At 38.5% G+C, this 12,801-nt stretch overlaps 1 protein-coding gene and 1 pseudogene across 2 annotated transcripts; both read right to left on the bottom strand.

Annotated features, from left to right (window-relative positions):
* Nucleotides 1-9,376: 9,376 nt before the first annotated feature.
* LOC149841865 (xanthotoxin 5-hydroxylase CYP82C4-like) lies at nt 9,377-10,157 on the bottom strand. Its single transcript, XM_089998743.1, has one exon. The coding sequence runs from the start codon at nt 10,150-10,152 to the stop codon at nt 9,532-9,534; it is 621 nt and encodes a 206-aa protein (XP_089854869.1). The 5' UTR covers nt 10,153-10,157; the 3' UTR covers nt 9,377-9,531.
* On the bottom strand, nt 9,377-12,447 carry LOC149841864 (strychnine-10-hydroxylase pseudogene; annotated as a pseudogene). The gene has a single exon (XR_016430970.1). The product of XR_016430970.1 is annotated as a strychnine-10-hydroxylase pseudogene (transcript).
* Nucleotides 12,448-12,801: the final 354 nt, after the last annotated feature.

Raw genomic sequence — 12,801 nt, 5'->3', positions numbered from 1 at the left:
TGCTTTCAGGGACATATTCAATGGTTTATGAGATCAGTTTGGGCATCCTATGACCGGTTTAGGGCTTTTCCTGATCGGTTTAATGGTTTTTTGGATCAGTTTAGGGTTTTTTTGTTTCATTCACGACCTTTAGTGATCGGTTCAAGGTCTTTAAAGACCCATTTAGGGTGTTTTAAAACCCCAATCTTGGATATGATTCGTAAATGCATGTCTTTGCCATTGATCTCATACTTTTTAGTAACTTTAGCATGATATAATGTATGTTTTATGTTATTTTTGAGTTATCTATGATTGTTTATGCATGAGATTATGAATATGTGTTATTTATTTGTGATATGCTTTACATGCAATTACAATAAAAGATTTTAATAAACTCACTCATGTAATCACCAAAGTGATTTAAGTTGTATTGATTAAGGATTTTTTAGACTGTGTTTAGATTAAAATTCAATATAATTATGATTGTGTGTGACTTTATGAAACAATGATTTTATCCAAAGGTAAGTCATTGTATTCTAAATTCATACAAAGTGTAAAAGTAGGTGTGTACACTACCTCATAAAGCATGTTCGTACCCAAAGGTACAATACCAAATTGTCTATGATTATATGATCTACTAGTTATGCTAATTGAAATCAATTCTTTGAGAATTGAGGAGGTGATGTCTATTTGCAATCATTGTAATTTTTGAAAAGATTTTTTTATGTAAAACATGTGAAAACCAGACATCAAATAATAAAAATCGTTTCTCTCTAGTGGATGAGATCGGGTCGAACTCAGGGAACGAGAATATTTTGTATTCAAGCACACAAATCTAAACTATTTTTTTATTGCCGAATTATAAAATGCAAAATGTACGATAAAAGTAAAAACAACTAACTATTATAACAAATGAATACCCTTCGCAGAGGGCGTAAAAAGCGATATTTACAAACCCAGAATTAAATTCCTAATTTCTAAAATAAAAGTAAAAAATCTTCTATTCTTGTGCTTTTGTGTCGCGTATGCGCTTCAGCTCCACTCCTGTGCGATCCTGCACAAATCAAACGAACACGAGCAGTACAAGATACTAATAGAGACTACACTAAGCAAAGTATACTAATTAAATGCTAAAATACTATGACTAAGCAATTCACTAAGCAATTTTAAAAACTAAATTTAAAATCAAAACTAACTGACAACATTTTTTTAACTAAGTAAAACTAATTTCTAATTAACTAAGGTACAACTAAATGACTAACAGTTACCCGACTAAATGACTAACAGTTACCGAATCACACTAATGCTAACAATTACTTACTTAACTAATAGCTAATTAATCACTTAACTAACTAAACAACATTTAACAAATTAACTTGACTAACAACTAACAATTAACAATTACCTAACTAACAATTAAGCTAACCATTCCACATGACCTAACTATAACTAACAAAATTATTCTACTAATCAGCTAACAAATCACTTAACTAACATCCATTCACCAGCAGTTAAAACATTCACACAGTTGATTGGCCTTCAAGTACAAATTAAACTTTCCATTGAATGTAGATAAGCAATCAATTTGTAACAATTACAATCTAACGATGCCAACCAGTATTCCAATTAGCACATAGATAAAAACTTTACGAACTTGCAACAGACTGCTATCAGAAAGCAGTAGAGTCGTCCACACACAGACCTCATCAGACCTTAAACAGTTAATAGCATTCACCAGAATTAACAACATGGATATTGATTAGAGTTTCAAACAGCAAGCTCAAATACACAGTGATCAACAACAGTAACAACTCACGCCGAAATTTCAAACAGCAATTCCAGAACTCAACTCTCACCAGAATTTATGACAATTATATTCAGAAATTTGTAATGACTACTCGAAATTACATTAACTAGCATCCGATCCAAAAATTTCAGGTATTCAATTGCTGGAAATCACATTAATCACCAATTAAAAACACAACAATCAGGATTCAATAAAAACTGACAAAAATCGTTGATCGATTTTTGAAATTTCTATTTGCAAATATCATTGTAATTTTTGAAAAGATTTTTATATGTAAAACATGTGAAAACCAGACATCAAATAATAAAAATCGTTTCTCTCTAGTGGATGAGATCAGGTCGAACTCAGGAAACGAGAATATTTCGTATTCAAGCACACAAATCTAAACTATTTCTTTATTGCCAAATTATAAAATGTAAAATGTACGAGAAAAGTAAAAACAACTAACTATTACAACAAATGGATACCCTTCGCAGAGGGCGTAAAAAATGATATTTACAAACCCAAAATTAAATTCCTAAATTCTAAAATAAAAGTAAAAAATCTTTTATTCTTGTGCTTCTGTGTCGCGTATGCGCTTCAGCTCCACTCCTGTGCGATCCTGCATAAATCAAACGAACACGAGCAGTACAAGATACTAATAGAGACTACACTAAGCAAAATATACTAATTAAATGCTAAAATACTATGACTAAGCAATTCACTAAGCAATTTTAAGAACTAAATTTAAAATCAAAACTAACTGACAACATTTTTTTAATTAAGTAAAACTAATTTCTATTTAACTAAGGTACAACTAAATGACTAACAGTTACCCGACTAAATGACTAACAGTTACCGAATCACACTAATGCTAACAATTACTTACTTAACTAATAGCTAATTAATCACTTAACTAACTAAACAACATTTAACAAATTAACTTAACTAACAACTAACAATTAACAATTACCTAACTAACAATTAAGCTAACCATTCCACATGACCTAACTATAACTAACAAAATTATTCTACTAATCAGCTAACAAATCACTTAACTAACATCCATTCACCAGCAGTTAAAACATTCATACAGTTGATTGGCCTTCAAGTACAAATTAAACTTTCCATTGAATGTAGATAAGCAATCAATTTGTAACAATTACAATCTAACGATGCCAACCAATATTCCAATTAGCACATAGCTAAAAACTTTACGAACTTGCAACAAACTGCTATCAGAAAGCACTAGAGTCGTCCACACACAGACCTCATCAGACCTTAAACAGTTAATAGCATTCACCAGAATTAACAACATGCGATATTGATTAGAGTTTCAAACAGCAAGCTCAAATACACAATGATCAGCATCAGTAACAACTCACGACGAAATTTCAAACAACAATTCCAGAACTCAACTCTCACCATAATTTATGACAATTACATTCAGAAATTTGTAATGACTACTGGAAATTACATTAACTAGCATCCGATCCAAAAATTTCAGGTATTCAATTGCTGGAAATCACATTAATCACTTAATCACCAATTAAAAACACAACAATCAGGATTCAATAAAAACTGACGGAAATCGTTGATCGATTTTGAAAATTAAAACTCGTCGAAAAAAATCAGATCCACACCCTACAGTAAAAGACACGGTGATTTCTACAGTGATCAGACATCAGAAATAAAAAATTCTGAGATTTCATCGCCGAAAACAGAGGAAATTTCAATCGGCACCGTGAATCAGGTTTGATCAATCTAGATGATCAATTCTTCAAATGCAAACGATCAATTATCTTTCAAATGCAAATCAGACTCGGTTGCCGGAGACTTCACATGAATCTTTATTGATTGCCATAACAACACATTATCGATCAAATGTTGCTGTAAAGAAATGGATGCAGATACGATGCACCTAAACAGAGAACTAAAATGAAAATGCAAGATCAAAACTAACAAAGAGAAATGAAAAGGGGAAAATACTAATGCAGGAAAATAAGAACTCAACGGATGATGTGAAAATTGGGATGCAACACACACAATCCGATTTATTTATTTCTTTTTAAAACAAGCTAATGCAAACAAAAAAACTACGAATGAAAATAAAGATGGAGAAGAAGTAAATGATAAGAAGAAGAAGAGGAAGATGAAGAACTTGAAGAACTTACCGTGAAACTAAAGGGTTAGGAGAGAAGTGATCCCCTCCTGTACGCCGTCGCCGTAGCTGGAAGCCTCCACCGGAAACAGGGAAGAAGAGAGAAAGAGGGAGACTGGGAAGAAGAGGTAAGGAATGGTGGAGGAGAAGGGTTAGAAGAGAGGGTTCTGGTGCACAAAGGGGGAAACGGTTTAAAAAAAATCCCTTCGTTGAGTTTTTAAAGCCATCAGATTCATTTTGAAATTTTTGAAATTCTAAAAAAATACTTTCTAAAAATTATTTACAAAATACTTCATTTTGATATATGTTTTTAAAAAAATCTAAACTAACTCTATTTTAACTCTACTTTTTATTTTATTTTTAGACACTCACAATGACAAACATTAAAATATTCATTACATTGCAAAATAACACTAATTTTCAAGCATTTTCTATTTTTAAATTATTTTAGCACATTTACTCGAAACTAACATAAAATTGGGTTTTTAAAACATTTTCTCATGAAATCATGCATATTTTAATATGAAATAAACCCTAATTATATGCATGATGAGGAGGCGAAACAACTCTAAGTATTATTGTTTTCACCAAAGTGAAACGATAATGACTCTATTATGCTTACCTTAGAAAAGCTGAATAATAAAGAGTCTCATGTTTACTTTTTCGATATAAATTTCGTATAGAGTGATTATCTCACTCATACAGTGAGTTGCACAGTCGATCAAAATGTTGTCCATGAGAAGTGAGAACACTCTTAAAGTTGCCTATGAGAAGTAAGATTACTCAATTAGTTTTAGCTTGTTGCTTTTGCAATCACTATTTGATAAGAATATTCAAGGTGTCATCTCTCATTAAAGGACAATAAAGAAACTTTTGAAAGCTATTGAGGCAGAAATTATTGATTTAAACAAGATTTTATCTCAGACCATTTGGATAAAAATCTTCATTATGGGTCTTGGCATTGTGGACTATATTGAGAGGTCACTAAAGGTCTTATGTGATAATGAAACAACTGTGTCATTCTCGAATAACAATAAGAACTCCCCCTCATGTCGACACATGGAGTTAAAATACTTTGTTGTTAAAGAAATGACTGAGAATTATTTAGTGTGTATTGATACAATCGGTATGAAGGAGATGACTATAGATCCTCTTACTAAATGGCTAATACTAGGATTATATTTTGAACATATAATGATGATGAATCTTTTTTATTTCTTCTGATATATGACAATACATTATGGTGTTATGTGATCATATTTATGAAACTAAATTGATTTGTTATGATTTTGTGCATTGTTGATTATGTATAAAGTATCTTTCATTTGGGAAGAGAAAATAACAATATTAAAAGGACCAATATAATGGGTTAGAGACCAACTTATTCATAAAGGTATTCTTAACATGCTAAACATTGAAAATAAATAATTCTATAGTACATGAAAATATGACATCATATACAGGTGCTCATCTCCATGACTCATATATAACAATAATGAACCTTGATGGAGTGTTTTTCTATGTCAATGGGTCAAGTAAGAGAATGTTGAATTTTGAATTAGATAGAATCGAACCTGGATGTACATATTGATATGAAGACATCAAGGGACATATATGGGAGAAGCTCTTGGGTTTTGGAGGGTTAGATGACAGTTATGGTTTTGTGGTCTCATAACTGTCCACTCATGCTCATTAGGGGCCTCCACTAGTGCCCATTGGGGACCTCCACCAAATCTTCCTAAATATAGGAGACCAGAAGTGGTATGATGAGTGCCACATACGTGTGTGATTTATCTCTTTGGGTTCAAGGGTCCCTGCTCATCATTCGACATTCTGGCCTGGGCTCAATGAGAATGTCAATTGGCTAAAGAAAAATGCCGATCATCTGCAACCAACGAAGAGTTGTTCAGTTCATCCATAGCCGCATCCAGTAAGTGTCTCTTCTGCAATCCAGTTTTGCGCTAAATGTTCCTACTTGTGTAATATAAGATTTCCAATAAAACATTAGTTTACAATATGCAGCCTTGGGCTACAAAGCCAGCTAGTGTCGAAGTTGGGCCATTTGAGCTTGGTCCGCTCTTGCAGCTCTCAATGTATTCTTTGATAGAAGTATTATGAGGCCTTTCATGAAATAACAAATTTATTGGCACACCGTGGGAGCTCCAGTAAAAGTACTTTTCATTGGCGCTATTTGATATTTCTTATAGTGTCATCTCTACACACACATTCGTTTCTTTCCAACCATATGCCTCTCCAGGCTGGCAGTAGTAACATCTCCAAATAAACATTCATTTCTTTCTGACGTAACTCATGGGCCAAAAAGGCACAATTTGCAGCCTAAGCGAAAAATAAAATAAAAGAGGGAGGATCAAGTGCAATGTGATTGCACACTTTTAACAACCTATCAGTTTTTTTTTTGGGGGCCAAACAGCAAATGACAGGTGATCCGTAGTAACAAATGAATCAAGCAATCAAAGAGAGAGAGAACGTGCACTACAAGAAAATTGTGTATTAGCGACGGATGCTATCCGTCGCTAAACACGTTAGCGACGGATAGCATCCGTCGTATAACCCTAGTCGCTAAACTGTAACAGAAATTATTTGTCGCTAATCTGTCGCTACTTAGCGACAAACGCTATCCAACACTACTCCATCGCTAAACACGTTAGCGACGGATAGCGTCCGTTGCATAACCCTAGTCGCTAAACTGTGACAAAAATTATTTATCGCTAATCTGTCGCTACTTAGCGACGGATTAGCAGCGGATCATGTCCGTCGCTAATTAGCGATTGATTTGGTTATGCGATGAAATTTAATCCATCGCTAATCCGTCACTATTATTTAACGAGGGATACATATCTGTCGCTAATGTTCATCGCCAAATTGGCGACAGTTTAAATTTCGTCGCAAACCAACGACTGCTTTAAATTGGCGACGGAGTAGCGACGAATCATATCCGTTGCTAATTTAAAAAAAAATATTTTTTTTTAAATATTTTGAAACTCGAGAAAAATTTCTCGTTATATAATTCATATAACTTGCTTATTAAAAACAAAGTACACAAAAAAATACATATACAGGTGAAACAAAAATCATTTAAAAACCACAATAAAAAGATTACATCTAACAAAAATCAAATTTATGGGTTGATAATAACAATCAATCATTAATTAATTGAATTGTGCTTGATGATAATTGAAAAGAAAATAGCACAAAAAACCAATAAAAACTTAATTACATATTCTTGCCATTTGGAAAAATCCAAATCAATTACCTAAGTCCTAAAAAAAATCATAGATTATGTAAATTAGAAAAAAAAAATCCCTAATATTCTAACCAAATTCAAGCATTTATATTCATGTCAAATGCTAATTGAAAAAAAAAAACACAAAAACCTTAAAACCCTAATGAAAATTCCATGCTATTTCAAAAAATAAATAACCTAAACCCCTAAATACATCATACTAATTGAAAGTAAAAAAACAAATTAACAAACAAAATGTTAAAACCTAATTAAAATTTTATTCTATTTAAAAAAAAACTGAATAAAAAACCTAAACTCCTAAATACATTATGCGAATTGAAATAAAAAAATAAACAAAACCCCTAAATTAAATCAAAACCATATATGATATTTCGGGAAAAAAATGGAAACAAGAAGAAGGCCCAGCCACCAAAGCCAAGGGCATGCGCTAGAGAGGTTGCTGGATGGTGGACGGCCAGATGCAGTACAACAAAGTTTTGAGAGAGAGAGAGAGAGATATCTCAAGGCAGCGGCATGCTCACTGCTGCTGGTGCCGCCAAATGACGGAAGGCCCATCGGAGTACAGAGAGGTGTCCAACATCAGGAGAGAGAGAGAGAGAGAGAGAGAGAGAGAGAGGGTGGCGTGGGACAATTGGCCCTGTAAAAAAAGGGTTGGGTCGGGGTGTGCCAACCTTGACCCGACCTTACACAGGATTAGGGTGGGCACTGCCCACACTATTGAATGAGTCAGTAGGGTTGGTACACCCTGACCCGAACCCCTAATGGGAAAAATTTTGGCCACAGGTGGGCCCTGGATCCACATTTAAAAATCATTTAAATTTGGACCTGAAGACCTATATTTAGATTCAGATCCACTTTTAGGTCTAATTTTGATACTTCAGATTTAGATTCAAATTCAAATGGGCTAATTCCTATTGAATCTACAATTAGACTTCATTTTGATTATAATTACCAGGGCTAATAAAACTTGAGTTTTTATTTGTCTGTCGCTTTAAAAATATGGCTTGAAACATTAATTTGGATTGTCTTTTTTTTTTTCAGCTTTTGCAGTTTTGGTTAAAAGATGGGCCAACGTAGGGCTGGTAAACGAGCTGAATGTATAGAGCTTGAAGTGTTCAAGCTTGGCTCATTCTTGTGGGGGGAGCCAAGCCTAGTTCGAGCTCATAAACAGCCTGAGTTAAACAAGTCGACTTCGAGCTGGCTTGCTTATAATAAAAATACATTGCTTTGATATGGGCCGGCATGCACGTTTGAGATCATCGAGTCCAATTGTATAGAGTGAGTTAGTGAGAACTGAGTTTAATTGGGTCCAAATTGCGGGTCATGAGTCCAAGTGAGGTGTAATAAGCATTTTTTCCAATCGATGAGAAGTTAGCCTTTCAGCTTTAAAGGTAGGTCTACATCGAAGGAGCCTCTCCCATATTCTTCCTCTCTCGTACTCTCCACCGTCCATTTCCCTTCAGTGCGTCCATCGCTTGGTCAAGGCCTCCGTCGCCTCCCTTGCCGCACATCCACTCGCTACTCTCATCGCTCCAACATGTGCACCTGACTAATTCACTTTCGTGAAGAGTTGAGATCAAAGGATCGGTTAATCACAACATAGCCCACAGCTGCAGAGTACAGGCTCGCTGTCACGTGATTGGCTGTGTTGAATCGTGAGCGCATGAAGCTCCTACCTGTATGCCGAACGGCTCATTCGCACCTACTCAACAATACTCCTCGTTATCGAAGCTGATCAGGTCATGCTAGCTTTTTTGCTCATGCCAACATCGTGGCCGTCCGTTTTGTATTTTGAAAAGTTAAAAAAAGTCAACAGATCAGTTATATGCTACGTGGCATTCATCCAAAATACAAACAGACGGCCACGATGTTGGCATGAGCAAAAAAGCTCATGTTCAGCATGACCTGATCTGCTTCCCTCCTCGTTGGCTTGTAATAGTTTTAGAGCAGGAAGACGTAGGAATACAACATGTAAAATATATTTCTCACTACCAAATGAGCTTATACCAGTTTTGCTGAGCCGAGTACCTATCATTTATATTACGCTTGCCGAACCTATTTTACGAGTTCAAACAAGCTTTTTATACTAGCCGAAGCACGAAAAAACGTACACATGAACATATGTATTCATGCATGCGCATGCACACACACACACAATTCACTCATTTGCATCATCCAATTCAAATAGGAAAAAAAGTTATTTATGCTTTAAAACTTTTAAAATCCAAGGTTATCACATGCTTTGGAAATACAATCATAGACAAAGATAAACAGCACAAAAGACACGTGCATGCGTGCACAAGCGTGCGCACACACACACACACCAGCTATGTATCTCGATCACTCGTAGAGATGGGAAGGGAGACGAGGTTTCAGCAAGACATGAAGTGGAGTAGCTTTAGCCATGGCTAAGCCATTGCCCTCGGTCATGTCGACCGGCCCGTCCATGGGCGTGCTCCACTCGAACCCATGAAGAAGGCGTGCCAACGTCAGGTGAGCAACTTGGAGGGCCATCATCGATCCAGGGCACGATCTTCGACCGGACCCAAAGGGAATGTACTCGAAGTTCTGACCATAAACATTGACCTCCTTGTGGGTCGTCAAGAACCTATCGGGCTTGAACTCTTCTGGGTCGGACCACACTCTTGGGTCTCTCTGCATCTTCCACACGTTCACAAAGAGGGTCGTCCCTGCTGGTATGTCATAGCCAGCAACGTTGACCGGCTCCATCGACTCGTGTGGGAGCAGCAGTGGGACAGCTGGGCACAGGCGCATGGTCTCCTTGACTACAGCTTGCAAGTATGCCAGTTTGTTGATGTCTGATTCGTCCACGTGTCTCTCCTTGCCTACGTGGAAGTCCAACTCTTCCTGCACCTTCTTCAGTTCGTGGCGATTGTTCAGTAGAAGAGAGAGGGCCCACACCATTGTGTCTGACGTGGTGCTGGTCCCTGCTACTATCATGTTCTGAAAGGAAAGCCATGATATACACTCGACTAAATATCTGTATACAATTTTTAAACCCTTGATCTAAATGGGTGAAACGAAACAAATAATATAAAGCTCGTATATGGGATGGATCTTGTTAGATCAAGACCCGAATCCATAATTTTCAATGTGGATCTGTTTTGAATCTGGATTGGAACCAAATCCAACTTGGTAGGGATCAATCCGATTCCTAAACCTATGTCATAATGTTGGATGCTGTCAAAGAAAATAGCAATCTCTTTACATATAAAAAATGAAATCAAATCAGACTTTGATCCAATCTGTCTTAAAATATGGATCCAAATCCAAAGAAATCTGAATTAACATATGAAAATATGATCCAGATCTACATTTGGATTACAACCCAATTAAGGATCCAATTCTTGAAACAATGTGTTGAATCTGGATTGGATATCTAAATTATATCAGATACATTTGCAGCCCTACTGAAAATCAAGTACTCAAGAAATGTCTTGGGGTCTATTTGGGTGCTGGTCGCTGAGATGAGAGTAGGGGTGGGCATCGGGCCAGCCCAGCCCGGTCCGTCAGGCTTTAAGTAGGGCCCAGCCCGGAGATGGGCCAAACCGAGTTTTAGCCAGGTTCTTAATGGGCTCGGGTTTGAAGCCCACCCCTAGATGAGAGTGAGACTTGTGATTTGGGCTTAAATTTGGACAAATTAGTGCGACGGTGGTTGTCTAGAAGAATGATGTTAGGAAGGTGGTTTGTTTGGAAATTAGTAGCGGGAGGGAATTTATGCGTTTATGATATTTGTAATATTTTCTCGAAAAATATAAGCGCAAAAACACACACAATATCGGGTCCGACCTGCCAGGCCCGACACGATTTAGGCCCATGGGTTAATGGCCAGCCATGATAGGGATGCACATGGGTCGGATCTAGGAAGGAGGTTATGCAACTTTTGGCAGTTCCAGATACGATCTGGATCCGACTCTCCATGAATTTAGTTGTTCTTGGTCCAACCCGTATTGTGGGCCCAACCCGAACGGGCCTTAGGGCCAGCCAGGCCAGCTAACTGACTGCGCCAGTCAATACCTTGCCCAAATTAACCTGTACCATTGTCCATTCCACTAAGACGATAGGCCCTATCCCCACCAGGCGTGGCACCATTCTACTTGGCTAGGGCTTTGACTATGGTATCAGTTTTCTTCATAAAAAAACAAAACAAAATAGTTATGAGTTAGTACTCACCATGGCTAGGGCCTTGACTATGGTATCAGGCTGGTAAGCAGACAAGCGCTGCCTATTTTCCTCCACTTGGGTGATAAGCACGTCTATGAAGTCATTACCGACGTTGCCGGAATTCCTCCTCCGGTGGTGCTCCTCCAACCAACTGCTGGCAATCTTGTCTATCTTCTTGTGCACCCTCTTCATGGCCTTGAGGTCACCACCCACATCGAACCTCTCCAGCCAAGGAAACGCGTCCGATGCCGAAAAGATGCCAAAAACGGCAGGTATCTCCTCCACCAACTCGTTCAGCTCCTTTGCCTCCTCGTCTTCTCCGGCGCCGTCTTCTGTGAAGTACCGTTTTCCTGCCACCATCCTCAGCACCACGTTCAGGGCCATGAAGCCCAACCGCTCCTTCATCTCCACCGGCTCCTCCCTCTTCCCGCACCGTCGGTACACAGCCTTCACGAGTGAGTCGACCTCCTCGACCCGGATGTACTTGAGCAGCTCGAGCCGCCGGGTCGAGAGCAGCTCGAGGGTGGCGATCTTGCGGACCTCGCGCCAGTAGGGGCAGTACGGGCCCAGGCCGAACATGGCATAGTTGTAGCCAACGTACCTGGCGTTGAGCAGCATTGGCCGGCTGGCGAGGGTTCGGTCGTTGGTTGTGAAGCATTCCTTCGCTATCTCCATGCTGGTCACCACGAGCGCGCGCTTTTGGCCCAGCCGGAGCTGGAATATGGGGCCGTACCGGTCGGAGAGGGCCGCGAGGGTTCTGTGAAAAGGCGCGTTTTCGGAGAGCATGGGGAGGTGGCCGAGTATAGGCCAGCACCCGGCTGGTTCTGGAGGTTTGGACTTGGACGAGGCCTTTCCTGGCTTTCCTGCCCATAGTTTGTAGAGTAGGAGGAGGGCAAGCAGTGCTGCAGCTCCCTCTACTAGTAGGGTCATGGTGATGCCACCCATGGTGCTTCTGCTGCAAGATGCAGTTGAGTCATGACCACCAACTCTGCTGCTTCTATTTATAGAGGAGAGGGTGCTTAGCGGATCAGCTCCAAGCACCATGGACAAGAAGCCTTGGATGCCGTCCATCACGAAGATCGATGGGCACGTAAAACCCAACAAAAATGGTGGCCTCCACCTAGATAGGTCCCTCAAGAATTTTTGATGCCAACCACCTTATGGATGAAGAAAATCGATCATTTAAGAATGAACGGCTGAAATTTTTTCTAAAAATGAAACATATCAAGGGCTCTAGGTGTCGTTCATCTAAGTCATGGACGGTATCGAAGGTGCCTTGTGTTAGTTTTCTGTGTTTAAGGTTCCTTGGACCTGATCCTCCTATTAGTAGCTAAGTGTCCATACGCAGAGCGCTTATCAGGTGCAACGTGATTGCACCAAAAAATGTACTGCACCATCTCTTTAAAGGACACCCGTCCGGCTCGA

This window comes from Nuphar pumila, chromosome 3, assembly GCF_984573655.1.
Source record: "Nuphar pumila chromosome 3, dmNupPumi1.hap1.1, whole genome shotgun sequence".
NCBI classification, from domain to species: Eukaryota; Viridiplantae; Streptophyta; class Magnoliopsida; order Nymphaeales; family Nymphaeaceae; genus Nuphar; species Nuphar pumila.
This window is presented reverse-complemented; position numbering and strand designations above follow the sequence as displayed.

Bases quoted from the DNA above. Each gene is read 5' to 3' on its own strand.
- LOC149841865 (XM_089998743.1), bottom strand. From the start codon at position 10,152: ATGATAGTAGCAGGGACCAGCACCACGTCAGACACAATGGTGTGGGCC.